This window comes from Chrysemys picta, chromosome 3, assembly GCF_011386835.1.
Source record: "Chrysemys picta bellii isolate R12L10 chromosome 3, ASM1138683v2, whole genome shotgun sequence".
In the NCBI taxonomy this organism is placed as follows: Eukaryota; Metazoa; Chordata; order Testudines; family Emydidae; genus Chrysemys; species Chrysemys picta.
Window position 1 is genome coordinate 48,916,500 of NC_088793.1, and position 25,807 is coordinate 48,942,306.

Here is a 25,807-nt window from a genome sequence, read left to right on the forward strand (position 1 = left end):
CGTCTTACCTGCTACACTGGGCATCCTGGAAGAATCCTGATGGCTACTGGATTTGTTGCGGTTCTGATTTTTCCTTTTATTGTTGGCTGCTCGGACAGATCGAAAAAGCACTTCACTTGCCTTGAAGAATGCAACCATAAATGGCTGCTTTGATTGAGGCCCTTGTCTTCCTATAAGGCCAGCTGATTTAACATTGATACTGCGACCTATAAAATAATGCAGACATACAATTAATACCATACATACTGTCAAATTTTGCTTTTTCTGGTTGCCAGATAAATATATGGGTGAAATCCTAGCCCAAATGATGTCATTTTTGCAATTGTCTTCATTGGGGCAAGGATTTTACCAATGATCCTGAAGTTACAATATTAGAAACCTTAGCCTTATTTTGTTGAATGTAATCTAAAAGGAAGAGAACTCAAAAGATTTATTTACAAAAGTTTCAACAACTTCACAGTCTACCACTGCATGAAAACATTGTCTACACATTCTACACAAAACCCTGATATATTAATTCAGTGGTATATGTACTGATCTATTGCAAAGAAATAAATCAACTCCATTAACTTCTATCCTCTTGGAAAAGGATAACATGATGCAGTCATCTTATTTTACATCACAAGTATGTTAAATCTGGAATTCTATTTCCCTAACTCAAATCAGTAGGAATGAGAAGCGTAGGCAATAAATATAGTTATGCTTTAAACAATGTAAAGCATTACTCCAAGTTCATGTGAAGTCATTACTATATATACGGGGGCACTCAATCTTTCAGGAGAAATATAAAAGAGTTTGAAATATGTACATGATTGACTCCGGTTCTGCTCCTAAGGGATGTACATACTTCTTTGAAATATTTGTTCAGTCAGGACTGTGTGGTAACCTCACTGTATTGGAGGAACTGACCCTCCCTAGAAGAAAAGTAAGCAAAACAAGTCATTGAAACTGCATCAGTGACATTTTAACAAATAAACCCTTGCTCTTAACAGAATTTATTTTGGCAGCATAAACACTTTTGTGTGTACGTGTATTATGCAGAGCCCTTCAACCGTCAGAAAATGAGACAGTGTCACATGAAGCTGTGCAGCTGTGCAAGGGTGGGGGACACAGAGGTCCTGTAAATGTGATGGTATTGGTAAAGAAATAGTCTATGCACTGGTGTGGGCAGTATCAGGGCATTCAACTATTGTCCTAATAGATTGGAAGGTTTGTTAAATAGCTACAAGGATAATAAAGGGGAGCATCTGCCTCACAAATGTACTGTATAATGCCATTAAACTTAATTTTACTAGAAAAAGACCTTACAAATAATCATAGGAGTAAACCTTAAACAAATAAGCCTATAGGTTTCCTTTTAAACGCAAACTTACAGTGGCTCCTTGCCAGAGTCTATATTTCTTAGAAAAACTCTATCACTGGCGTAAATGAAAGAGGCAGTTTGATTTGTGGTTAAAGCAGTTTCCATTCTACTTCCACTGTAACAAATGTATTAATTCAGCTCAGACTTCCTCCTTCTGGCAGCCCTTTTGCTGTAAAAAGAGAAATTAGAAGTTCCAGCCAAATACCATACCTTGAACTGACCCACTTCAATACATAAACACTTTTACAACATGTTTATTCAGGTGTAGCACTTTAAATTGGTTTAAGATGTTTCCAGTGACAGAGAACCCAGCAAAGGCAAAAGAAGAACTGAGAAAGTTAGCAGTTTTGGAGCAGAGTAACTGGCAACATATTCTGAACTATTTTGATAATTGCTTTTTTGACTAGAAGGGAAAAATTATTTGTTGAAGCTTCTGATTTCATTTTTAAATGGCTTTTTAGTTTTGTGTTTATCTAATTCTTCTCTTCATCTATTTAAATGACTATGAAATAACACATTAAAATTAATTTCTGAATGTTCAAGTCTTGTAGCAGGTCAGATATGAAACACTGTACAGACTATTCTCTATTCATTACAACATGGACCGACCAGCCACTTACCACAAAGTTCCAAGTTTCCTTTACTTTTCTAGAGGGAATTCTTTTTGTTCCAGTGACTTTCAGAATTTTAATTTTATCTGTAAAAGATTAATACCTTACTGGCAGACATTTTAGGAATCCTATTAGATTTATGTACTGAGGACTGTAAAAGATGTGTGTAGGTTCTCTAAATTTAAATCTAGGTTCACTGAATTTACAAAGGTGGATATTGTGTGAAAAGCAAAATACCCTTCAAACCCATGTGAACTCCCTTTAAAATAACTTTTAATATTATTAAGTTTCCTCTTGGTTTCCTTTAGACTTCAGCAGTGAGATGACTATTAAGATTCCACAAGTTAAGGTTTACTTACTTACTCAAGGTATAGAGATATAAACCATAAAAAAAAAATCGAAGCCCATAACCCGCACTCTTTTTAGACACAGAAGCAGTTTATGTGGTTCTATACCTTCTGTTTATTTGACCTTTTGAGTAGCCAAACTACGTTTTTTTTAGGAAAAGAGGTTTTTTCCCCGAACTCTACTGTGGATAAGGATACAATTCTACCAGAACTAGGGTGACCAGACAGCACATGTGAAAAATCGGGACAGAGGGTGGGGGGTAATAGGAGCCTATATAAGAAAAAGACCCAAAAATCGGGACTGTCCCTATAAAATCGGGACATCTGGTCACCCTAACCAGAACTCAAGTCAATGGTAAAAGTCCAACTGACTTTTTACTTCTAAACACTTTGAGTCCCATTATCTACCTTGGTTTATTATGTGCTTTAGATTTAATTGCATCTTTCAGAAGATGATTTCATATAAATATACACTTTTCCACAAGTAGTACTAGCTACATTTTACATTTGGTAATTACCCTAATTTATCTAAATACATATCAAACTATGTACTGTCTCCTGTAGGTTACTTCTGTGCAGACTACTGAAAGAATCTAAGAATTTGCGTTTGCAGAGCGTCCATAAGACTGCTCCCTGGGAAGAACAGGAATCCCACTCAGACCAAAGAATATAGAAGTTTGCCCCTCCCTAAACCTGGGGATCCCTCAAACCCCATGCCTCTGAACTGCCTCAAGCTCCCTGTCCCTACTCTACCTCATCCAATGTGCCAACGACTTGCTTGTTAGCCACTGCTCCCAGACTAAACCTTCATCTGTAGTGCAGATTTCAGGAGGTGTGCTACACTGTGGCAAGGGAAGTGGATAAGTTAATGCTTAACAAGGTCTGTCAACATTAGTTTATCAAAAAGTCTTGAATGGCTAGTGACAGGAACAGTTATTACTCAAACCTGAATATATCTAAACAGATTAGCTTGAGAGAGAGAGAGAGACAGATTCACTTTGCAAAATTTTGAAAACTGTTCTTTTCTTTGCAGCCAAAACCTGTAGTTCTTACTCCACGTGCCAGCAAACCCTCTTTTGATTTCACTGGGAGAACCACAGGTTCAGGTCCTCTTGAGACACAATTCTCCATGATATAGTATTAGTGTGATATATTCCAAAAGTTGTTGCATCACTCAGGCTGCACCATCCCTTTCAGAGTCATATCAAATGGCAAAGTGCATCTCTGACTCTTCACAGGAGTCAGTTAACTCTTCTATTAATAATTAGATCACAGTTACATTTATCTCGCACCTTTAATCCTGAAAGATTTCAAAGCTCATATCTCCAGTACTGTATGTACATACAGAATCACAAAAATACCATCAACATTGAAGTGGAGGGCAGCAAGCTGGTGATCAACTGGCACCCAGCTCACTGAGCCAGAACAAGGACCAATCCCTACTCTTGAAAAAAATATGCAGAGCAGTCAGGAATTACTTTTCAGGATGAGGATCCAGAGAGCTCCCATAACCTTCTCTATCCTAATATGCCAGCATGCACTTCGCAAACCAATGAAGATAAATGATGCTTACTTACTTGTAACCAGAGTTCTTCAGGATGGACTTTGAACATTCACACTCTTGGGGATGCACTGACCAAGTGCATCCGGGATGGTGGAATCTTCTAGTTGTAGTGCCGCCCTTCCTTTCCCTGCCCTTTGCTTGGTCATAGAAGGGGTATGGCACCCATTGCCACCTCAGTTTCTTCCAATCACTAAAGTGAATTATGAACTAACCCTAAAATAGGACTCTGCAAGAGAAGGGAAGGTGGATGGAGAAAGTGAATATGCAGAGTCCAGCTCGAAGAACTCCTGTTACAAGTAAGTAACATTCATTTCTTCTTTGAGAATCCTCTGTATATTCCTATTCTTGGGTTGGTTTGGCGAGCAGTACTGTAAACTGGAAGGAGGGCGCACAGTCCTACCTAAACAATGACTGAAGTACTCCCCCGCCGAACTGTGCATCAGACCTGGATGTCCTAGCCAGTGCATAAATGTCTTGTAAAAGTATGCATGGAGATCCATGTAGCAGCCCTCCATATATCAATAAGGGGAATATGCTTAGTGAATGCTACAGATGTCGCAACTCCTCTAGTGGAATGTATTCTAAGAGGAGCAGGAGGAGAGAGTGAAGCTGCACGGTAACACTCTTCAATACACAGCCTGATCCACCTACAGCGGGATTGTGCTAAAATGGCCTGACCCCTTGAAGAACCAGCATATGAAATAAATAATTTGGGAGAAGACCTAAAGCTCTTAGTTCTGTCCCGGTAGAATGAGAGCTCTCTCTTCGCATCTAAGGAACATAATTTAGATTTCCCTTTACCTGTAATAGTTTTGGGGAAAAGAAATAGGTAAATGTATACTTTGATTTACATGAAATTCTGAAACCACCTTTGGAAGGAATTTAGGGTTTGATCTAAGAACCATCTTATTTTTTATGAAAGGCAGTATCGGGGGGTCCAGCATCAATGCATGTAGCACACGGACACTGCTAGTAGAAATGATTGCTATTATAAAGGCTGTCTTCACAGAGAGATGAAACAAAGAACAGCTCATGTTAAAGCTAAGTTCAAATTCCATGGTGGGACAGGGTCCCAAATTGGGGGATATAGATTCAATAAACCTTTTAAAAAGCTTTTTGCCAAATTGTTTGTGCATTATGGATTTATCATCAGTGTAATATGGAATGCTGCTGTTGCTGCTAATTGGACTTTAATGGAGGAGGGAGACAAGCCCATTGTCCTTAAGTGTAACAAGTATTCCAAAACCAGTTGCATAGGGACAGAAACTGGATCAATACTCCTATTACTTACCCAGATAACATATCTCTTCCATTTGAAATTGTAGCGGTTTTGGTAGATGGTTTTTGAGCATTAATAAGAATTCACTGCACTTTAATGGAGCATGACTTTTCCAAATCTTGTATTTTCCATTGAACAGATGGAGTAACTCCTTATACCACTGTTGTCTTGATCATGCTGGGGCAACCAGAATCATCCTGGTGAATCTTGTTTTATTTTCTTTGAGGGTTAGGAGAAATGCATTTACACCAGACACATTCCCCAATGTAGGAGGAATGTGTCCTTCAATGACTGTTCATCTGAGCCTGGTCTCAAGCAAGCGCATTTTGTAATGAATCTTTCAGTGACTAGATCTAGGTCATGAATTCCCCAAAGGTTGAAACTGTTCTGAATCATTGAGTCCTTAAGATACCATGTATGCATCTGCGAGGAATCTCTGCTCAGATGATCTGCAAGCTCCCTGTGTCGTCCTGCAACACATAAGGCAATTGGAGAAATGTTGTATAGGATACACCAGTCCAAGTTTTGTCACCTCATGGCATAGGTGAGATGATTAAGTTTCTCCTTGTTTGTTCACATAATAAACTGCAGACATGTCATCCATGGCCACCTGGATTACCACATCCTGAATCTCCAGAAGAAATGCCTTGAGAACCAGCTGAATGGCCTTCAGTTCTAACACATTTATGTGTAGTAAGGATTCCTTATCGTTCCAAAGACCTCAAATGTAAAGGTTGAGGAGGTGTGTCCCCCTGCCTATTCCGGACTCATCTGTGGTTTGCAAAGAAGGAAGTGGATTGAACAATACTTCCTTGAGGACATCTTGTGGTTTCAGTCACCATATTAGAAAGAAGCACCTTTCTCAGAATGGTGAGTATTTTGAGCATATTGTCCATACTGGGTTTGAAGTTCTTTAATAGCCAATGCTGAAGTGGCCTCATTCTGAGTCTGGTATATGAGGACATATACGTTGCGGATACTATGAAGCCCATTAACTCCAGGAAATACATTATCCTCTGAGAGGCTTGCAGCAGCAGTCTCTGTATAGTGGTCTTTAGTTCCAAAATTGTCTCCCTTATGGAATTGAGGATCCCCCAATGAAGGGAATCTTTTGCGATGTAATCAGAAGGGACTTCTCTTTGTTTATGAGAAGACCTATGTTTTCACACAGAGAAAAAGTGACTTGAATGGCTTTGTTTAAATCCTTTTCCTACAGGGCCTTGAGCACCCAATCATCTAAGCAAGGGAAAACAAAGATCCCTTGTTTCTTTAAATGTGCTGCTACTGGAGTCAATCATTTGATAAAATCCCTGTGCACGGTGGAGAGGCCAAAGGGTAAGACTCTGTATTGGAAATGATCCAAACCAAGGACAAAATCTAGATAGTTGTGGTGAGATGGTCTTACGGGGATGTGGAAATATGCATCTTTGAGGTCAAGAGCAGCAAACCAATCCAGGGTTGACAGGGAGGGAAATAATCAGAGCCAGAGATAGCATTCTGAATTAAAACTTCCTGACATATCTGTTTAGAGCCCTGAGATCCATAACTGGTCTGAAACCTCAATTTTTCCTTCAAGATTAGAAAGTAGAACCCCTTCTTTCTGTAAATTAAAGGTACTTTTTCTACAGCCCCTGCATGCAGTACAGCTTGTACTTCTGCTCTTAATCTCTCATAAAAGGGAGAACAGTGGGGGCTACATGGCAGAAAGGATTTGAATTGGATGGAATAAAACTTTCCCTTAATATTTTCCCCTTTGTTTCGGTTAACTACATGCACACAAAACCCCCCTCAAGAACAATGTGTGATCAAGTAGAGTCTGTGTGTTGCACTGCCTAGGCCCAACAAAGTCGGGCCACTCAAGTCCCACCATGCCTAGGCCTAAGTCAAAGCTGAAGTTTTAGCTTTAACTTCCAGCAATCTTCCTGTTGTTGCCTTAAGTCCGACCAGCAAAATTAATTTTGCATATTTTTTGTGGTTTATCTATACTTGTTGAAAGTGGTATTTGAAAAGCACTTTAAGGCAAGCTCCCTGGATAATTTATGAACATCTGAGGAGCCATGGAACAGTATATTCTACTATAGTATGATATATTATTTAAAAGAAAAATGTTGTAATCATATAAAAATATGGCCCTTTAAATATTTGACCTATTCTTTAAATTTAATGCACTTAAACTGTGAATGGTATGTGGGAGTCTTTCAGTTTTCTTGGCATGCTTAGTGTATTTTCAGCAAGAGGATAAAATAGGGAGAGATTGGATTCTTCAGTCATCTATTAGAAGAGTTAAAAAGAGCCAATAGCCTTCAAATAAAACTAACCAAACTCCTATTTTTTGCATCTGGAATGCTGGCAACTATCTAAGTGATGCAGTGGGCCTGATTCTGAACTCAGATTTATCCCAGTGAAAGTCAACTGATCACAGTGAAATCACGTCTGATGTTCTCTATCTGCTTAAGCTCAAAAGACTGTCTCTTTCACGAACAGAAGTTGGTCCAGTGAAAGATATTACCTCACCCACCTTGCTTTCTAGTATGAGTGACTACAGACTCAGGTCTAGTGTTTCTACTATTTAAGTACCAAATGTGTACTCAGTTCTGTAACGTATGGTCCCTCTTTTAAGGACCTCATAATCTAGTTTATCTACAAGCAGAGGCATCATGGAATGCACAGACTCATGTGGCTCAGTTTACCTACAAATACAGATAGAGCTAATAGATGGGCAATATATCAAACAAATGCCCCACACTTGGTGGATTAATATTGATGGGCCTCATGGAGGAAAAAAATGAAGAAAGGATCTAAAAGGAAGGGTTGCTCACTGACACACAAGGAGACGGGGGACACCCAGTACAATGTGGCCCTGATCCTCACTCTAGCCTTCAAGCATTACCAGAATAATAATTATAGGGGGAGCAAGTAGGTATTCATATATTTAGGTTGCCTAAGATTTTCCATTAGAAAGCATTCTTGCAACCATTTTTCTCTGAGAAGCTCTCGCACCTAAATTGTTTGCACCAGACCTTTGGTATTCTCCATTGGGAGGATCCACTTGCTCTATAAAATGCCTTTTCTTTGTCCCATGAAATTCCACTCAAATTTGGCTGAGACATAAATTAAAAATACAAACAAAAGTACAAGTAAAAGTACAAGTAATGCTCTCTCTGACTTGCATGCCTGAGGAAAACTTTGGCAGCCTGCCAAAATCATGGAACATTCAAAGGCCAGGCTCATGCCGCCATGAAAGCATCACCTCCATCGCCACCAGATGTTGCATGGAAGCTGGCCAGCCCCAATGCAGCATATGGTCCCAGTGGCCCAGTTATTCTCTCACCCTTGAGGCACTATAGGAGGCAGGATCTTCCCCAATTCCCAGGTGGTAAGAAATGGAGGCTGATGGGGTGGGAGGGGGGTGAAAGAGAAAGAGGCAGGCCAGGCTCCAACCATCCCCGAAACCCAGCACATGGCACAAGTGGCCAATCTCCCCCTCTGTGGGCAGCACATGGGGCAGGAGCTACCTCAAATCTGGGGGAGAGGAGAGAGAGCACATCACTCCAAGTTGGGCTTCCCTGGACCCAGTCTAGGTAATGGAGGCAGACTTGGGGCAGCTGCTGCACACAGCATGCACATTTCAAACACTGACATAATTCCAAGGGGAATCTTCACAATAATAAATGCTGCTAGAAGCAGCTTTAACTCTTTCAAAGTTGCTCTGAGATTCTAACCCCATAATGCTCAGCAACAGGAGAAAGAGCCAAGAGCAGCATGGGCATAGAAAGCTGCACAGAAAGTGCAGGGTCTGAAAGCTCTCCTTGAAGGTGAGCTGAGATCTGTGTGTCTGCAATCTGCTCTCTCTGTGGATTTTCTGTCCTTGATGTTACACAGCTACATCTTCTTTCTCCTTTGTATTTAGGAGAGAACGTGTTGAGTTCTCTCTAGAGTGAAAAACATGACAGCAAAAGAAATACTGATACTTTTTCCTCTACCGTGGGTTCTTATGTTCCTGTAGCACAAATGATGTGCAAACTGTCACTAATTTCCAATTATACCAGTGTTAGGCATGAAAACAAAAGGTGCTGAGTCACTCACACCATTTTTAGAGGCCTATGGAGTGCATGCTCGATATTCAGCATACAATGAAGTTTTTCAAATTGCTTCTGCATCTGCATAAATGATATGTTGGAATTCATCTAGTACCCCACTTGTATCAGTGTGAAAGAGATCACCTCATTTTAAACACCACAGAGGCTTTCAGCATCAAAAGGATGGAATCAGCAAGAAGAATACTGAGGAGATAAATGCAGACATTTAAAAAATAAAAAAAAACCACATGATCCTTAATTTACCACAGCTCCAGGGAAACGGTAAATTATATGTTGACAGCTTCCATATGTGTTATGCAACTCTTCATTTTTACTATTCAATATATGTCCCATTAACAGAAAAATGGCTACATTTCATACCAAAGGATGGCTGTGATACTAAATGCATCTTAAAGAAAAAACACATTACAATGCCATGTGAACATTTGTACGTTTTCAGCATTTTCAAGGGAAAAAATATGAACTACAATAACCAGACATTTCTTATTCTTAATACACTATTGTTTTAAAATAGTAATCATTTAGATTTTTAATGTAAACATTATTTTTCAGACTTCACCAAGTGGGATGGCTCAAGAAAAATATCCATTTTTCTAATTCCCCGAAAATTCTTCTACAAATGACATTGAAAAAATAATGACTAATCAATATTGTATTGCAGTAGCATCTGGAAGGCTCGATCATGATTGGGGCCATATTGAGCAGGTGCCATAGAAATACATACAAATAAATACAGTCTTGTCCTCAAAGAGCTTATCACTTTGGGTCCCAATTTTGCATCTGGATCCCCTGGCATGGACCCTAGCACCCAAGCAGAATCCCATTTATGTCACTGGGACTCCAGCTGGATGCAATGTTCTGTACCCATGGATCTTAACTGAGAAGCAGGGCCTAAAATCTCTGCTTTTGCCAGTGCACAGCCCAGTCCTGCATTCCTCACTCACTTAGAGCTCCAGTTGAAGTCACAGGGAATTTTTCTTGAGGACTGCAGGATCAGACAGGGCCGCCCAGAGTGGAGGGCAGTGGGGGAATTTGCCCCAGGCCCCGGGTCCCACAGGGGCCCCCATGAGAATATAGTATTCTATAGTATTGCAACTTTTTTTTATGGAAGGGGCCCCCGAAATTGCTTTGCCCCAGGCCCTCTGAATCCTCTGGGTGGCCCTGGGATCAGGGGTCTGTTCTAATGCCCCCTGAAGTCAATGGCAGGCTTTCCATGGAGTCGAATGGTCCCTGGATCAAGCCCCATATGCACATATAAAATAGATGGGAGGCGGGGAGAGGGGGTTCGATGACTGAGGAACAGAATCTGTTACATACTGAGTCGTGTAAAAATACATATTCCATCTGTGCACAAACATGTCATTCAGTGGTCTATGTTTATAGTATAATAGTTTCCAGAAATAAAAGCAATTCAACAAAAATAATGAAAACCTTAAGCCCAAAATTCTAAAAGTATCTAAGGATGATTTTCCAATTACTAAACTAAGGAAGTAGCACAGCATAACTTTCTCCTAGAACTTTACCAAAATCTTTACTCATTATGGATGGGCACTCTTCTGGCGTGAATAAACTGAAAAGTTTAAAGAGTGGGGAAAGAGGGGAACTACCTTTCAAAATGAAGATCTTCATTTAGCTGAAACATCACAAAAATCAGACAAGTCAGGCATAGAATTTAAAACTGCCTGTGGCACTTGCACTTAACAGATGGGTAATTTTCTGCTTATCTGACTTGGGGAACTAGACAGGAGTAAAATCTATATAAAGATGAGCTGTACTTATACAATTTCTTCAATGTGTAAGTTAAAAGATTACTTTCTACCTATACAATCTCTCATTATTTACTGAATTTTGATGCTAGTACCAACAAATCGGTTCACCTCTTTCTTTCCAAATTTTCGTACTGAATGCCTCCCATAAGGTATTCAAGAATATCAACCTGTAAGTATTTAACTCTTTAAACGAAGATGAATTTACATGAAGCCCCTGAAAAAAAGCAGGTAAAATTTATTCTGCAGTAGGAATACTGTTTTATATCCAATACTGTGTTTTATATCCATGTTTCCACCCAAAAAACTATGTTTAAAGAACATTAAATGTATGTCTGCACTGCAATGTAAGCACAGGGTTAGTAGACCCTGGGTTTGTTAACCTAGGGCTTGAGCATCTACACTCATTCGTAACCCTAGGTTAGGAATTGTTGAACCCTGGGACTCCAGCATTATTATCCGAGACCTACCACTCATATCCCAGACTTCCTACCACCCTCCCAAAATGTGGTCATTCTAGTCCTTCATTCATGGTGTAGTGTGGGAAAACTTGACTGTCCACAGAACTTGACTGTCCAGAAGACAAAAAAAATCGGACGATGGTATTGTGGAACACTTTTGGTGGACTCCCATAGTATGATTCTAGTGGGCCTGAGTCTACACCGCAAAGCAATAAAGCTTGAATACTGGATCCCAGCTTCACTCAGTCTCAGACCCTCCAACCCATGGGATCTTGAGACTAAGCCCTGGTCTCAAGCATGACTTGTGTGTAGACGGATGAAGGGTTAGGCTTGGGCCTGAGTTCGAACCCTGTTCTTACACTGCAGTGTAGACATATCCTAAGGATGCAAAGCCAACCACTCAAAAGTTAAGAAATGCCAGTATTAAGGTTGCCCGTGCAACCCTAATTTAACCCCCTGGATAATATGCATTATGATTAGGCTAGGAAGAATTCATTTTTTAAATAATTTTGATACATATTATCGATGTTTACTTTTAAACATTTTTCCATTTTTTTCCAATTTACATTTTCACACTTGTGGGAAATTATGGGGTAGTGGGAAGGAGTTAAGACCATAATTATTTAATGCAGTAGATGTGGCGATTCAAATAGCTAAAAATTTATAACCGTTAAAATACATATTGTCAACATATACAAAGGAAATATCCTTAAATCAAACTGTAATAAGTTCTCAAGCAGAATTTTTCTTACTTTGCCTATCTGTAAATATTGATTATTACCAATGGAAATATTTTTGGTCAGTTTGTGTGTGTGCAGTGAAATCACCGTTGACTGAGGCCATGTCTTTACTTACGGCTAGATTGGCACTGCTACGATTGATGCAGTGGTTTCGATTTAGAGGGTCTGATGAAGACCTGCTAAATCAGTGGCAGAGCACTCTCCCGTCAATTTCTGTACTCCAGCTTCCCGAGAAGCTTAAGATAAGTCAGCAGGAAAGCATCTCCTGTCAACACAGCATGGTGTAGACAGCGCAATAAGTTGACCAAAGTTACGTCGACTTCAGTTACGCAACTTATGTAACTGAAGTGGTGTAACTTAGGTAGACTTATTGCATCGACCAGCCCTGACATTTACCAATATAAATCTAATCCTTCCAAGCCTAGTTATGATACCTTCTTTAATTACATGATCACATACTATTTTTTCCCACAGCAGCCAGGAGCTGCAATTGCAGGGAAAATCCTACTCAGCCCTTGCTGCCCCTGGCTGGACCATGTTCAATGCAGATGGAATCTTTGGATAATTCAGTTGCCAAACTCCAACTAGTCTCTGCAGAGAATGAATGAACTGAGATTTTTTAGAGATTCATAATGTAGCCAGATCTGGGTGGTATTCCAAGGAACAGCAAAAGGCACATCCCTGACATGAGGGCAATCGCTCTGTCTAATTTCAAGCACTAGCTCTAAACCATGGAATTTCTCAATGAAACAGCTATAAGCATTTTTTTAACATTGGCAAAACAAAGTGGGTTCCCCCACTTCTCTTTCTAGCAAAGGGCTGAACCAATTTTGCTGAAATTAAAAAAAAAAAAATGCAGCCTCAAGCATACACTTCATATGGAAAATTTCAGCCCAAATGGTTAAAGTTTGGCAAGTTATAAACAACCTAAAACAGAGTCTCATAATGGGAAGTGTCAAGCAACCAATAACTTTAGGCAGCGCCACAATTCGAACACATACTGCTTTTCAGTGTTCTGCTCTATATCACCTTGTAGGTAGTCATCCTGAGATTATATTGATTTACAACAATTGCTGATGAATAGGGATAGTAATGTATGGATTAAAAATATACTGTTGGAATAATGCAATATCAATTTTTGGGAGGCAGACAGGAAATCACCTATTTTTATTTTTCATATTATTTTTGCAAGGAGAATGATCATGTATTTGTTAATTTCTAGGGCTGTCAATTAATTGCAGTTAACTCACATGATTAACTAAAAAAAAATTAATTGCGATTAATCACAGTTTTAATCACACTGTTAAAAATAGAAATATTTTTGATGTTCTTCTACATTTTCACATATATTGTATACTGTGTTGTAATTGAAATCAAATTGTATATTATTTTAATTACAAATATTTGCACTGTAAAAACGATAAACAAAAGAAATAGTATTTTTCAATTCACCTCATGCAAGTACTGTAGTGCAATCTCTTTGGTGTGAAAGTGCAATTTACAAATGTAGATTTTTTTGTTACATAACTGCACTCAAAAACAAAACAATGTAAAACTTCAGAGCCCACAAGTCCACTCAGTCCTACTTCTTGTTCAGCCAATCGCTAAGAGAAACTAGCTTGTTTGCATTTACAGGAGATAATGCTGCCCTCTTCTTATTTACAATATTACCAGAAAGTGAGAACAGGCATTTGGATGGCACTTTTGTAGCCAGCATTGCAAGGTATTTACATACCAGATATGCTAAACATTCATATGCCCCTTTATACTTCGGCCACCATTCCAGAAGGACATGCTTCGATGCTGATAGCACTTGTTAAAAAAATAATGTATTAATTAAATTTGAGACTGAACTCATTGGGGGAGAATTGTATGTCGCCTGCTCTGTTTTACCTGCATTCTGTCATATATTTCATGTTACAGAAGTCTCAGATCATGACCCAGCACATGTTGTTCATTTTAAGGACACTTTCACTGCAGATTTCACAAAACCCAAAGAAGGTACCAATGTGAGATTTCTAAAGATAGCAACAGCACTCGACCCAAGGTTTAAGAATCTGAAGTGCCATCAAAATCTGAGGAGGGACGAGGTGTGGAGCATGTTTTAGAAGTCTTAAAAGAACAACACTCTGATGTGGAAACTACAGAACCCGAACCATCAAAAAAGAAAACCAACCTTCTGCTGGTGGCGTCTGACTCAGATAATGAAAATGAGCATGCGTCGGTCTGCACTGCTTTGGATAGTTATCGAGCAGCACCCATCATCAGCATGGATGCATGTCCCCTGGAACCGTGGTTGCAGCATGAAGGGACAGATGAATCTTTAGCGCATCTGTCATGTAAATATCTTGCAATTCTGTCTACAACAGTGCCATGAGAACGCCAGTTCTCACTGTCAGGCAAACAAGAACCAGGCAGTATTATCTCCTGCAAATGTAAGCAGATTTGTTTGCCTGAGCGATTGGCTGAACAAGAAATAGGACTGAGTAGACTTGCAGGCTCTAAAATTTTACATTGTTTTATTTTAGGATTCAGGGTTTTTATACATAATTCTACATGTGTAAGTTCAACTTTCATGATGAAGAGATTGCATTACAGTATTTGTATTAGGTGAATTGAAAAATACTATTTCTTTTGTTTTTTTACAGTGCAAATATTTATAATCAAAAATAAATATAAAGTGAGCACTGTACACTTTGTATTCTGTGTTGAAAATGTAGAAAACATCCACAAATATTTAAATAAATGGTATTCTATTATTGTTTAACAATGATTAATCACGCGATTAATTTTTTTAATCTCTTGACAACCCTATTAATTTTATATAATTTCTTGAATGAGTAGACATATGTCTTTGCTGCATATCAGAAGATGATGCAGCTACTCTGGATTTAGCCCACTTCTGTAACCAAGAGCTGAATTTAGCTGAGAATCACCAGCTGTCAGTAGAGAATATGATAGTGGGAGGATACTTTATCGATCACTGCATTATGGTTTTTGAAAAAGAACTCATTTTGGTGGAAAGAAATCAAAGTAATTTTTCAGTTAAGAGTTCACAGGCATTTTCCATAACAGCAAGAGAGTAATTTTAAACCAATAGCTTTCTTGAAAAATTAAGATGGTGATTTACCCCCTTTGAAAGCACCAATGTGTGTTAATTACCTAACAGCCTGATCTACTAACACTTATTAATGGGTGCATACTTATTACCAAGGATATTCCCACCGATGTGCCTATGTTCAGTAGCAAACATTTGGTAGCTTATGGTCCTGCATGCAAGCTACTTTGTCAAAGATTTGCAGTCTCCCAAGAACCATATACTAAAATGCAGCGCCAGATTAAAAAAAAAAGACAGAAAAACTGTTGAAGCCTCATTTATTTATTATTGTCTCACTTATTGAAAACATCTGTCCCCACAGTAACTTCAGCAAAAGGGAGCTCTTAACATCTGTGAATAAAAACGGGCAATATCTTCATAAGACAGGGGCCTGGGTGGGGACCTATCAGAGAAGGAGTTGAGGAGCCTTTCTAACTTTCTAAAGCTGGGAATGTTCACAGACTGATGAATGAGAAATGCAATTTCTGAATCCAGATCATTAACAGTGAGAAAGTGCTGCCTAGACATAGGAAAAAAGAAAAATATCAATCCTGACCCCAGAATTTCTTCTGGTCCTTATTAACATCATGTCAGCTAATGTTCAGATTAACTGACACCATAGATCACCTGACCTCCGACACAAATACTAAACTGACAGGGCAAGAATTTAATTTGGAAGACTTTTTGTGGAGTATGGGCTAGTTAAACCATTTCAGAGATAATATAATAACTCAGTTTACTAGTATATTCACTTTTAATTGGTTTTTAATAATGTATATGTAGTGGCTAAATTCTCTAGAATATTCTTTGTAACTAAACTTTCATTTACGCATAAACTGTATGCAGCTGTGTTTAGAAGACATGCTTTTAAATGACTAGTATAGCCAGGGGTATGAATGTCTGGTTGAGCAGAGACAAGTCACTACGTTAGTCAGCTGGCAGATTTTTTTATTCAGCAGGGTACTGGGGTTATTCCCTTCTCCATTCCTTGCCTTAAAGCTAGTGGAGGGAAAGTGGTACGAATTTTATCCCAGGTTACTCCATAGGGTCCAAGTATTCACTTTACAACTGTTCAGGAATTTTGCAGGATAAGGTAGGTTTCAACTAATCTCCCCATTCAAAATATATATTTTCAAAATAAAAGTTTCATATTTTGGTTTGAAAACCAGATCTTTTGACATCTTAGTTATCCATATTTTTAGAAAGGTCATATTTTAAAAAGGTTGAAATGTATCAGTTGACCCAATCTAAAAAAGTTTTTGACTTAACAGTTTGTGAAATTTTTTAAGATTTCAACTTTTTGTCCCAATTCAGGATGGAAATTTTTTTTTTTTTTTTTGAAATCTCAAAAATTCTCACAGGAAAGAAAAAATGTCCAACCCAGTTCTTTCTTCCTCCACATCGTTCTCTAGAGGAGGCAGCTCAGTGGTGGTTCTAGTGGAGAGGACTCTGGGTAGTTTAGCCAAGGCCAGGGCTCTGGAGGTAGCATGGGCAGGAGCTATGGGCCCTGAAAAATCATCATTTTCAATAGAGGACTGTTGCGATAATTTGTCTTGGATGAAAAATGAAGCCATGTGCTACCTAGGGCAAGACTTTTTTCTTTTCTTTTCTTTTTTTTTAAGAAGGGCCCATCTAAACTCTATGAGTGTTCATCTTATGGGTATCCTCAGTGTTGCAGACCTGAAGAAGAGTTCTGTATAGTTCAAAAAGTTTGTCTCTCTCACCAGCAGAAATTGTTCCAATGAAAGATATTACCTCACCCATCTTGTCCCTGTCATCTTATGGGTAATCATCAGTGGCAGTCCCATACAATAAATCTTACCTAACCTAAGTGTTCATTAGGCGTAATCAGGTTCACTCCAGTTTGTAAAGTCACCATACTCTATTACACTGAGAACATGTTGTGGAGGTGACAAGGCAAGTTAGCAGTCTCATCCTGCCAACCAACAGCGAATACAACTTTTACCCATTGCAGTTCAAATCGGTCCTGCACACAGGAGGCTTGCAGGCCACACCCCAAGCATATAAAATGAGGTATAAACTGTAACTTACCATCCCCGGTTTCAACACAGAGTTGCAAGCCTAAATTGTTCTGTGGATTAATCACCCAATGATTGCTGGTCACAGTGATATCAAATACAAGCCAGCCCACATTAAAAGCTTGAGTCTTCCTTGTGTCCAGCAGGAACAGTTCTGCATCCCTATTTTAAAAACAAACAGCAGAAAGTTAGGGCAATAGCAAAGTCATTGTTTCTTGTGTTTATCTGCTCTCCTGAAAGTGATTTGCCAGAGCCCATATGAATAATGAGGCACTGTTTTTTGGTCTTCCTTTGCTGTGACACAGGGTATTTTAGCTGTTTCCCCTGGAAAGAGACTGCCTATAACAGAGTCCTTGGTGGTTCCTTTCTCAGGGAGTGGGGAAAACCTGACCACGTCCAGTTATCTGTACAAGGCAGTCATATCAGAGACATGTGCCATTGCTGCTGCTGCCTGTGCTACCATGGCTACACTACTATTTTTAGCATGCTAGCTCAGATGAGAGCTAGCAGAAGTGTGTCCACAAAAGCTGGGAGTCAGTCTGGATTGTAGTGTAGACATACCCTAAGTGTTTGGTGTGGATCATCTCTTTGTGTTTGTACAGTACCTAGCACAATAAGCCCTGATCCATGATTGGGGCTTCCTGGGCACAACTATACTACAAATAAATAAATAAAATAATAATAATAGTATCTGTATCCGTTTGTTTTTCTTAAAGCAGCATGCAAGTTCAAGTTAAATATTCTTACCACTATTTGCCATGGTGAGCAAGCATTTGTAACCTCAGAAATCTTTTAGTAAGTAAAGTATCTGATTCAAAATTATTTCTGTCCGAATTAATGGTAAATGATTCAAGTCAGACTTAATCCATCCTTTTTTAAAATTATACTAACTGCACACACCAAGATTATATGTTAAAGAAATACAAAGTGACAACAAGCTTATAAAATACTAAACAAACAGGTTAAAAATTATGGTGGCCTTGAGTAAATGATACTTCAGCCAGCAGCTGTGCAGATGGGCATCACAGTGACATGATGGGTGGAACTGGCATGTCTAAAGTGTCAGTTTTAAATGCAGACATAGGCTCTGATTCTGCAAATTTATACAGATGAGAGTAATTTTACATACAAGATTTTGAGAGATATTGCGCACCTACAGCTCTCATAATAGTCAATGGGAGCGGCAAGGGTTCGGATTTTCTAACAATCAGGCCAACAGACCCCCAAGAGACTACAGTATACAGAAGTGCATAAGTATTTGCAGGATCAGGGCTAATAAAAAGTGACCTATGGAGAGGAGACTGGCTTTTTATTAAAACAAGATCAATTACATTTTGCCAATGCTCCCCCTTTTCTTTGTTAAATTATAATGCTTGTGATGACATTCTCCTATCTATTTGATTATAGCAGACATGTGTTAATGACCACACAAGAAGAAAACGTACTGCTTCCTCTGGGTATAACTAACATGAAAACAATTCTACAATTCACGAGACCCTGACTTGCTACTCAAGCACTGAACACATTAACAGCGTACCACAAGCTCATAAAAGGTATTCTCTGGGGTCTTAAATGCCTAATTTTCCTCTAATAAGCAGTTTTAATCGGAACTTTAAAAGTTAAACATCTAGCTGTAAACGGGATGCCCTTTTAAGATAGTTATTTATAAATATTTTTATATCACTTAGTAACAAATGTACACAAAGATGACAATTCTGTAATTCTATTTTGGAGCAAAAATATGAGATTTTTAAAAATTGACTGTTTTAATGTTTACTATTCTCTTCAAGAACAAATTACTTAAAATATTAAACACAACAGGAAAAAATGTTTACAAAACTCAGGATTTTATAATAAATATTTAAAAGACATCTGAAACAACTTTACAATGATAACAGAACTGGTAGTTTCATGCACACTCCCCACCAAGGAGTCCATGTGATAATGTCTGTTAAACATCATTTTCTTTAAGATTCAAATTAGCCTTTAGTCCAAATCTGTCATTTTTGCAGGAGAGCCCTTTTCAAGGGACCTGGTCTACACTACACAATTATGTCAGTGTTCACACTACAGCCTTGTCCTACTGATGTAAGTGCCCTACTACATCAACATAACTTCACCTCCAGGAGAGGCATATGCTTATGTTGGTGTAGTTAGGGCATCACAGTGTCTGTGTGGACACTGCCTTACTTACATTGGCTGTTGGCTGCCTTGTCAATTTCAGGGCTCCATGCTGGAACCATGAAATTGACAAGAAAGCCAGGCAGCCAGAGCTCTGCTGCCCCTGGGCCGGGAGCAGGGAATTGTGAAGCCCAGGCAGGAGTGGGGAGGCAAAAGCTGCGGGGCGGAGGCTGGGGGGACAAGCTGGGCTCCCCATGTGGAGCTTCCCAGAGCTCAAGCCCTGGCTTTCAGCCCCCCACACACTGCCCCTCTTCAGTTGGTGGAAGCACTCCTGGTGAGGATGTGCACCACCCACAGAAGGTGGGTAGCGTGGACATCAGTAATTACTGCGGTGGCTGTAAGTTGACCCCCTTGCTGCCCCAGCCCTGGGCTCTCCCCCACACACACACCTCCTGCCGCCCCAGCCCTGGGCTCTCCCCCCCGGCCCTGCACCCTCCTTCCGTCGCAGCCCTGGGTCACTGGTAACTCGCTCCCAGGGCGGGTCATTCACCAGGAATTTTGGATGTGCACAGAACACCGACAGGATTGGTTCCCATATGGTTACAGAACTGCAGTAAAGTGGAACAATTTTCAGCTTGTGTGATTGGAGGATATCTGGATGCATATTATAAGACTGTCCTACATAAATGAGGAAAAGTTGAGGTGCCTTTATTATTCTTTTGTTCCACTCTTTCTTTCTATGGGGAATTTGCCAATGCAATATCACTGTCTTCCTTTTAAACAAACAAACAAACAAAAGGCAATGGCTGTTGAAAATAGCAATTCCAGTCCTAATAACCACTGGGAAGCATTTCTTGCTCAATTTTATCCTATTTTTTCTACAGCAAGTTACAGTGGATCAGTATATTTGATTTGGGAGAAATGAAGTAACAGCTGCCCAAACTGAGCTTGAGCACTCCTGAATTTTGAGGTGTTCAAATCTGGAAGGCAGGTGCTGGGGGGGGCCTATGGCTCCGCAGGGGAGCACAGCAGCATGTATGCAGCAGCGTGTCTGGCGCTGCGCGAAGCCAGACACACTGGTCTGAGTGGTACGGTAAGGGGGCTGGGGGGTTGGAGAAGGGGAAGAGGGTTCCGGGGGTGCAGTCAAGGAACAGGGAGAAGGGGGGGTTAGATGGGTCAGGGGTTCGGGGGGGGCAGTCAGGGGACAGGCAGTGGTTGGATAGGCATGGGAGTCCCAGGGGTTTGTCAGGGGACAGGTAGGGGGTGGGGTCCTAGGAGGGATGTTGGGGGGGGAGGTCTCAGGAGAGGGCAGTTGGGGACAAGGAGAAGGGAGGCTTAGACAGGAGGTGGGGTCCTGGGGGGCAGTTGGGGCAGGGGTCCCGGGAGGGGATGATCAGGGGACAGGGAGCAGGGGGGTTGGATGGGTTGGGGTTTCTGTGGGGGGCAGTCGGAGGGAGTGGATGGGGGCAGGGTGGGGCTACTCTCCCTCCCCATGGAGTATCCTATTTTTTGAATGTTAAAATATGGTATCCCTACTCACAGTGCAGCTCTCCATTCACAGCAGGCTGCAGCATGAGGTCTCAGCTTCCTCACTCCCTCCCCCTCTTTCCTGTTGGTAGTGGCCAAGGGAATGCTGGGAAATGTAGTTCTTTCCCTGCTCCAGGGCTGGCTCTATAGGCAGGGAGCTAACCAAGGAACTACAACTCCCAGGGCCCCTTGCTGGTTCTCAGCTCCCATGCTGGATCCCTGCCGCCCCTGCAAATGGGCTGCCCCAAGCACCTGCTTGCTTTGCTGGTGCCTAGAGCCATCCCTACTAATAATGAGTCTAGTCCTCAACTCCTTATTACAGACAAAATCCTCAAAGGGAGTTTTGCCCAACTAAGGATCTCAGAGGTGGCCAATAAGGCTTGCACTGCTGGAGCTGACATGAACTTGGCTACTCTTTGGCATTGGCACTTCGATCTTTTGGTTCTTCCTTCTTCATGCAACAGGATCAGGTAGTGTAACTGGCTGTAACATAGGGATTATTCTTCCTCCTTGGCTTTACATATGGACAAGTTATTCATTTTAGGGAACTACAGAAAACAAGAAATGATAGCTCAAGGGAATGTGATAAAATATAGAGAGTTTCACTTCTGGATCACTACAAAGAATCTAGCCCAGGTGAATAGTAACTTACTACAAAACTTCAAAACATTTGCAACAAAAATTTGATTTTTTTCATATTTTGTTACAAACTCAAGGTGAAGTACTGCCCACCCTCAAATCAGTAGGAGTTTTGCCATTAATTTAACTGGGGCCAGGATGTGACCCTTAATTTGGGCCCATTTCACCCAAAATGCACCACATTTTGTGGATATTCTACTTTTATCCAATGAAAAGCAAACATGGGGACATTCTGAATAATGGGCAGCTTCAAAATTCAGATTCAAAATGAAAAATTTCCTATTTTCTATGCAAAAGATAGCCTATCACATGTAATGAAAACGTGAAGGGAGATGAAGTAGCCTGAAAGAAAACATTGAACAAAACAGTGAACATCTGGTTACAAAATTCAGGGAAAAAATTGCCTCCACCACAACATACTCTGGTTGTAACTGATGGATTTTACCATGAGAAAGGCTATTGTGTGTCTAAGCATAGTGTGTTTGGTGGCTTCAGTCCAGTCCCTAGTGGTCAACTGTCCACAACAGAAAATCCACCACAGTTTCGAATCTCAGCAGAGGCAGCCCTGGACAGAATGGATGTGCAGCTCCTGATTCCCAATGGCCAGCTGAGCTGCTCTCTGCTTGCAAGATTTGGGCAGGATAAAGGTGCACAAAGTCACCTTTGTAAGCCCCTGAATCCTGGGGCAGATCTGTCCCAGGCCACCTCAGGACCACTATGGGAGATGGCCAGGAACAAAACCATTTAGGGTTTTTAATGTCAAAACTAATGTTTGGTTTCACTCAGGAGCTAACTGATAGCCCCAAGTAACTATTGCTTACGAAGCAGTTGCAGAATGCTGCAGCCAACTGCAGCTTCTGAATGGTTCCCATGTAGCCCACTTGTAGAGTACAACCCAGAGGTGACAGACCCATGAATAACTGTAATCAGGTCTGCAAACCAAAACAAAGAACTTCCTTGCCAAGCACAAATAATAAACACATTCTTGGCAACCACTTCTATTTGGCAGCTGGGAATCCAACAAGCTGTGCAGGTTTCAGACCTCATCACAAGCAAATGGCAGCTGAGCTGACTTTGGACTTGGACTTCTTTATCAGTCTTTTGAATTTATAGTGAAGACCCTGTTTCATTTACACCTTCATTTATATCTATTTAAAGACATCTATTTGTGTCACCTCAGGTTCCCCTCCTCCTCACAGTACCTTTTTAGAACCTGTTGTCACAGTTCTTTTGAATTGTTTTGCAACGCTCCTGCTCTGCAGATCTATATAGGCAATATTCTGGTTACTGGTGACCATTTTCTGTGGTGAGTAATATTCTGAATAAGATTCTCATTTTAACAATATTCCTTCGTTTTGTAAAATGAAATCCAATTTTGGGTTTACATTTCCCTTTCCCTGCTACTAACCCTGAAAACATCCCTTCTGGATGATGTATGAAGTCTCCTGCTAAAACAGAGGTGGGCAAACTGCAGCCCGTGGGTCACATCTGGCCCGTGGGACCCTCCTGCCCAGCCCCTGAGCTCCTGGCCCAGGAGGCTAGCCTCAGCCCCTCCCCCACTGCTCCCCCTTCCCCGCAGCCTCAGCTTGCCCTGCCGCTGGCGCAATGCTCTGGGCAGCAAAGCTGCAAGTTCCTGGGGCAGCACAGCCGCAGAGCCCGGCCTGACCAGGTGCTCTGTGCTGCGCGGTGGCGTGGCCCGGCTCCAGCCGGGCGGCACGGCTGTAGCACCGCCAGCCACCGGTGCTCCAGGCAGCGTGGTAAGGGGGCAGGGAGGGTTGGATAGAGGGCAGGGGAATTTGGGGTGGTGTTCATGGGGTGGGGGTGTGGATAGGGGTCAGGGCAGTCAGAGGGCAGGGAACAGGAGTTGAATGGGGCAGGGGTTCCGGGGGGCAGTCTGGAAGGAGAGGGGGGGTTGGATGGGGGGGCAGGGGCAGTCGGGGGCAGGGGTTCTGGGGGCAATCAGGGGACAGGGAGAAGGGGTGGTTGGATGGGGCAGGGGTCCCGGGGGGGCAGTCAGGAACGAGAGGAGGTTGGATGGGGCAGCGGGGGGCAGTAGGGGGCAGGGGTTCTGAGGGCTGTCAGGGGACAGGGAGCGGGTGGGGTGGATGGGGCACAGGTCCCAGGGGGACCATCAGGGAACGGGGGGGGGGGGGGGCGGCAGGGGGCAGGAGTCCAGGGGAGGCCGGCAGGGGGCAGGAAGCAGGGGGGGGGTTGGATAGGGAGTGGGGCCAGGCCACACCTGGCTGTTTGGGGAGGCACAGCCTCCCCTAACCGGCCCTCCATAAATTTCCGAAACCTGACGTGGCCTCAGGCCAAAAAAAGTTTGCCTGCCCCTGTGCTAAAACATGTAGGGCCAGATTTTCAAAACAGCTTAACATCCAGCGGTTTCCATGTAGGCACCTAAAGAAGTGGCCAGATTCTCAAAAGGAAGAATTTCCATGGAAGCCAAGTTCTGAGATCTTTTGACTATTTGGACCCATATATTTAAGCAGGAGATTCTCTACATCATTTTGAAGGACTATTTTCTGGGTTAGTAGTAGGAAAGGGAGAACCCAGGATTGGGCTTGCTGCTAGGTTTTAATGAGCACTTCTGGGCGCTGAGCTCCTCTGAAAATCAGATTGATTATTTAGGTGCTGGACACACTTGACAATCTGTCCTATAGAGCTTTCTGTAAACTTCCACTCAAAGAGTATTGCTTTGTCCACTTGTAATGCTATATTTGCATTAAACTTTAACATATAGTAAACCCCGTGGAGCAAATGTGTGTCTCTCTCTCTCTCTCTCACCAACAGAAGCTGGTCCAGTAAAAGATATTACCACACCTATCTTGTCTCTTTAATATCCTCGGACTGACACGGCCACAACTACCCTGCCTAACTCACTCACAGAAACACAGATCAGTCCTTGGCAGTATTTAAAAAATAAATAACATTTTTTAAAAAAATCAATACAGCTCTTGCTTTGACAAAAATAAATGAGGCTGAACTGCATAATATATAGTAGTTAAATGCTTGTGGTATCCATATTTCAATGAAGGTAAATTTTTTAACATTGGCCACTTAAATTGGGCATGCGATTCTGACATTTGCTCATCCAGAACAGTTAACTTAACCCATCTGCACACAGAAACATGGAGAGCGTATTTATGTATGTGTGCACAGATTAGGTAATCAGGCTGGAAAAACTCTGCCAACACTGAAGACATTTTGTACAAGATATTTTTTTAGCTGAATTTCTGTTGTTTCCCAGGAATTAACAGCCTGTTAAATTAACTGATGGTGACAATATCTTGCAGATGTCCAGATGCAGATGAATTTGTGAAAGATGTCCAGTTATCACTTCTCCATTTGAGAGAATGCTAACATGAGGACTTTTAAAAAAAATAGTACCTGTTTGGGTATTCCTTGATGATCTGATATATGCTAATCTTAATTGTTTCATTCTCAAACCGATTGTGGCTTCGGTCCTTGTAAATCCGGAATTCAGCTGCTGTCACTGCTTCTCCATGTGGGATTTGAGTCAGGTCAAATCGAAACTCTTTGTAGTGCCTTCTTTGATGAGAAAAGTCCTTGTCTCTTTCAACTATGAAAAAAGATTAAATTAAATTAAATTAAAAGGAGTGAAATGTATATACCAATCCAATGATTAACTGTGCATTCACTATGTATAAAAAAAAATCCCAACAAACTGGATGATATAAAACTGTGCAAATAATAAAGCCACAAATCCAGACATACTTCCAGTTAAAGGAAACTCCACAAGCCAAATGGTCTTCAGTTCAAGAGGAAAAACCCTCTGTGGTTTTTTACAAATTCCAGAAGTCAGAGTGGAAAGAATATCAAGAAAACTGAAAGAAGTCATGGTGTAAAGCAACTAGAAATATGGACAAAATGAAAGTTGCAGAAGGATTTGATACTTTGGTTTAGTTACATGAACAGCAGAAATTATTTGAGAGACACAAATGATCTTGGTGTACATGACTAAGTAATAATCGGGAAAGAAAACAGGGAAAGAGGACTACTTCTGTCTGAGGCAATAAATTTTGGAACAGTGTTAAGTGCACCATAATTGCTACATATTTAAGAAGAAACTACATCATATAAATTAACACATGCTGTCATCTTATGGCATAAAAGTGTCCTCTTGTCAATG

The 25,807-nt window shown here is 41.0% G+C and overlaps 1 protein-coding gene across 1 annotated transcript in view; it reads right to left on the bottom strand.

Moving 5' to 3' along the window:
• BMP5 (bone morphogenetic protein 5) overlaps positions 1-25,807 on the bottom strand; it is a 73,222-nt gene that overhangs the window by 18,163 nt on the left and 29,252 nt on the right. Inside the window, exons 2-4 of the mRNA XM_005300200.5 lie at positions 25,045-25,237; positions 17,381-17,529; positions 9-206 (exon numbers count right to left, since the gene is read on the bottom strand). Coding sequence (XP_005300257.1) covers positions 9-206; positions 17,381-17,529; positions 25,045-25,237 — 540 coding nt within the window. The remainder of the gene's footprint in view (positions 1-8; positions 207-17,380; positions 17,530-25,044; positions 25,238-25,807) is intronic.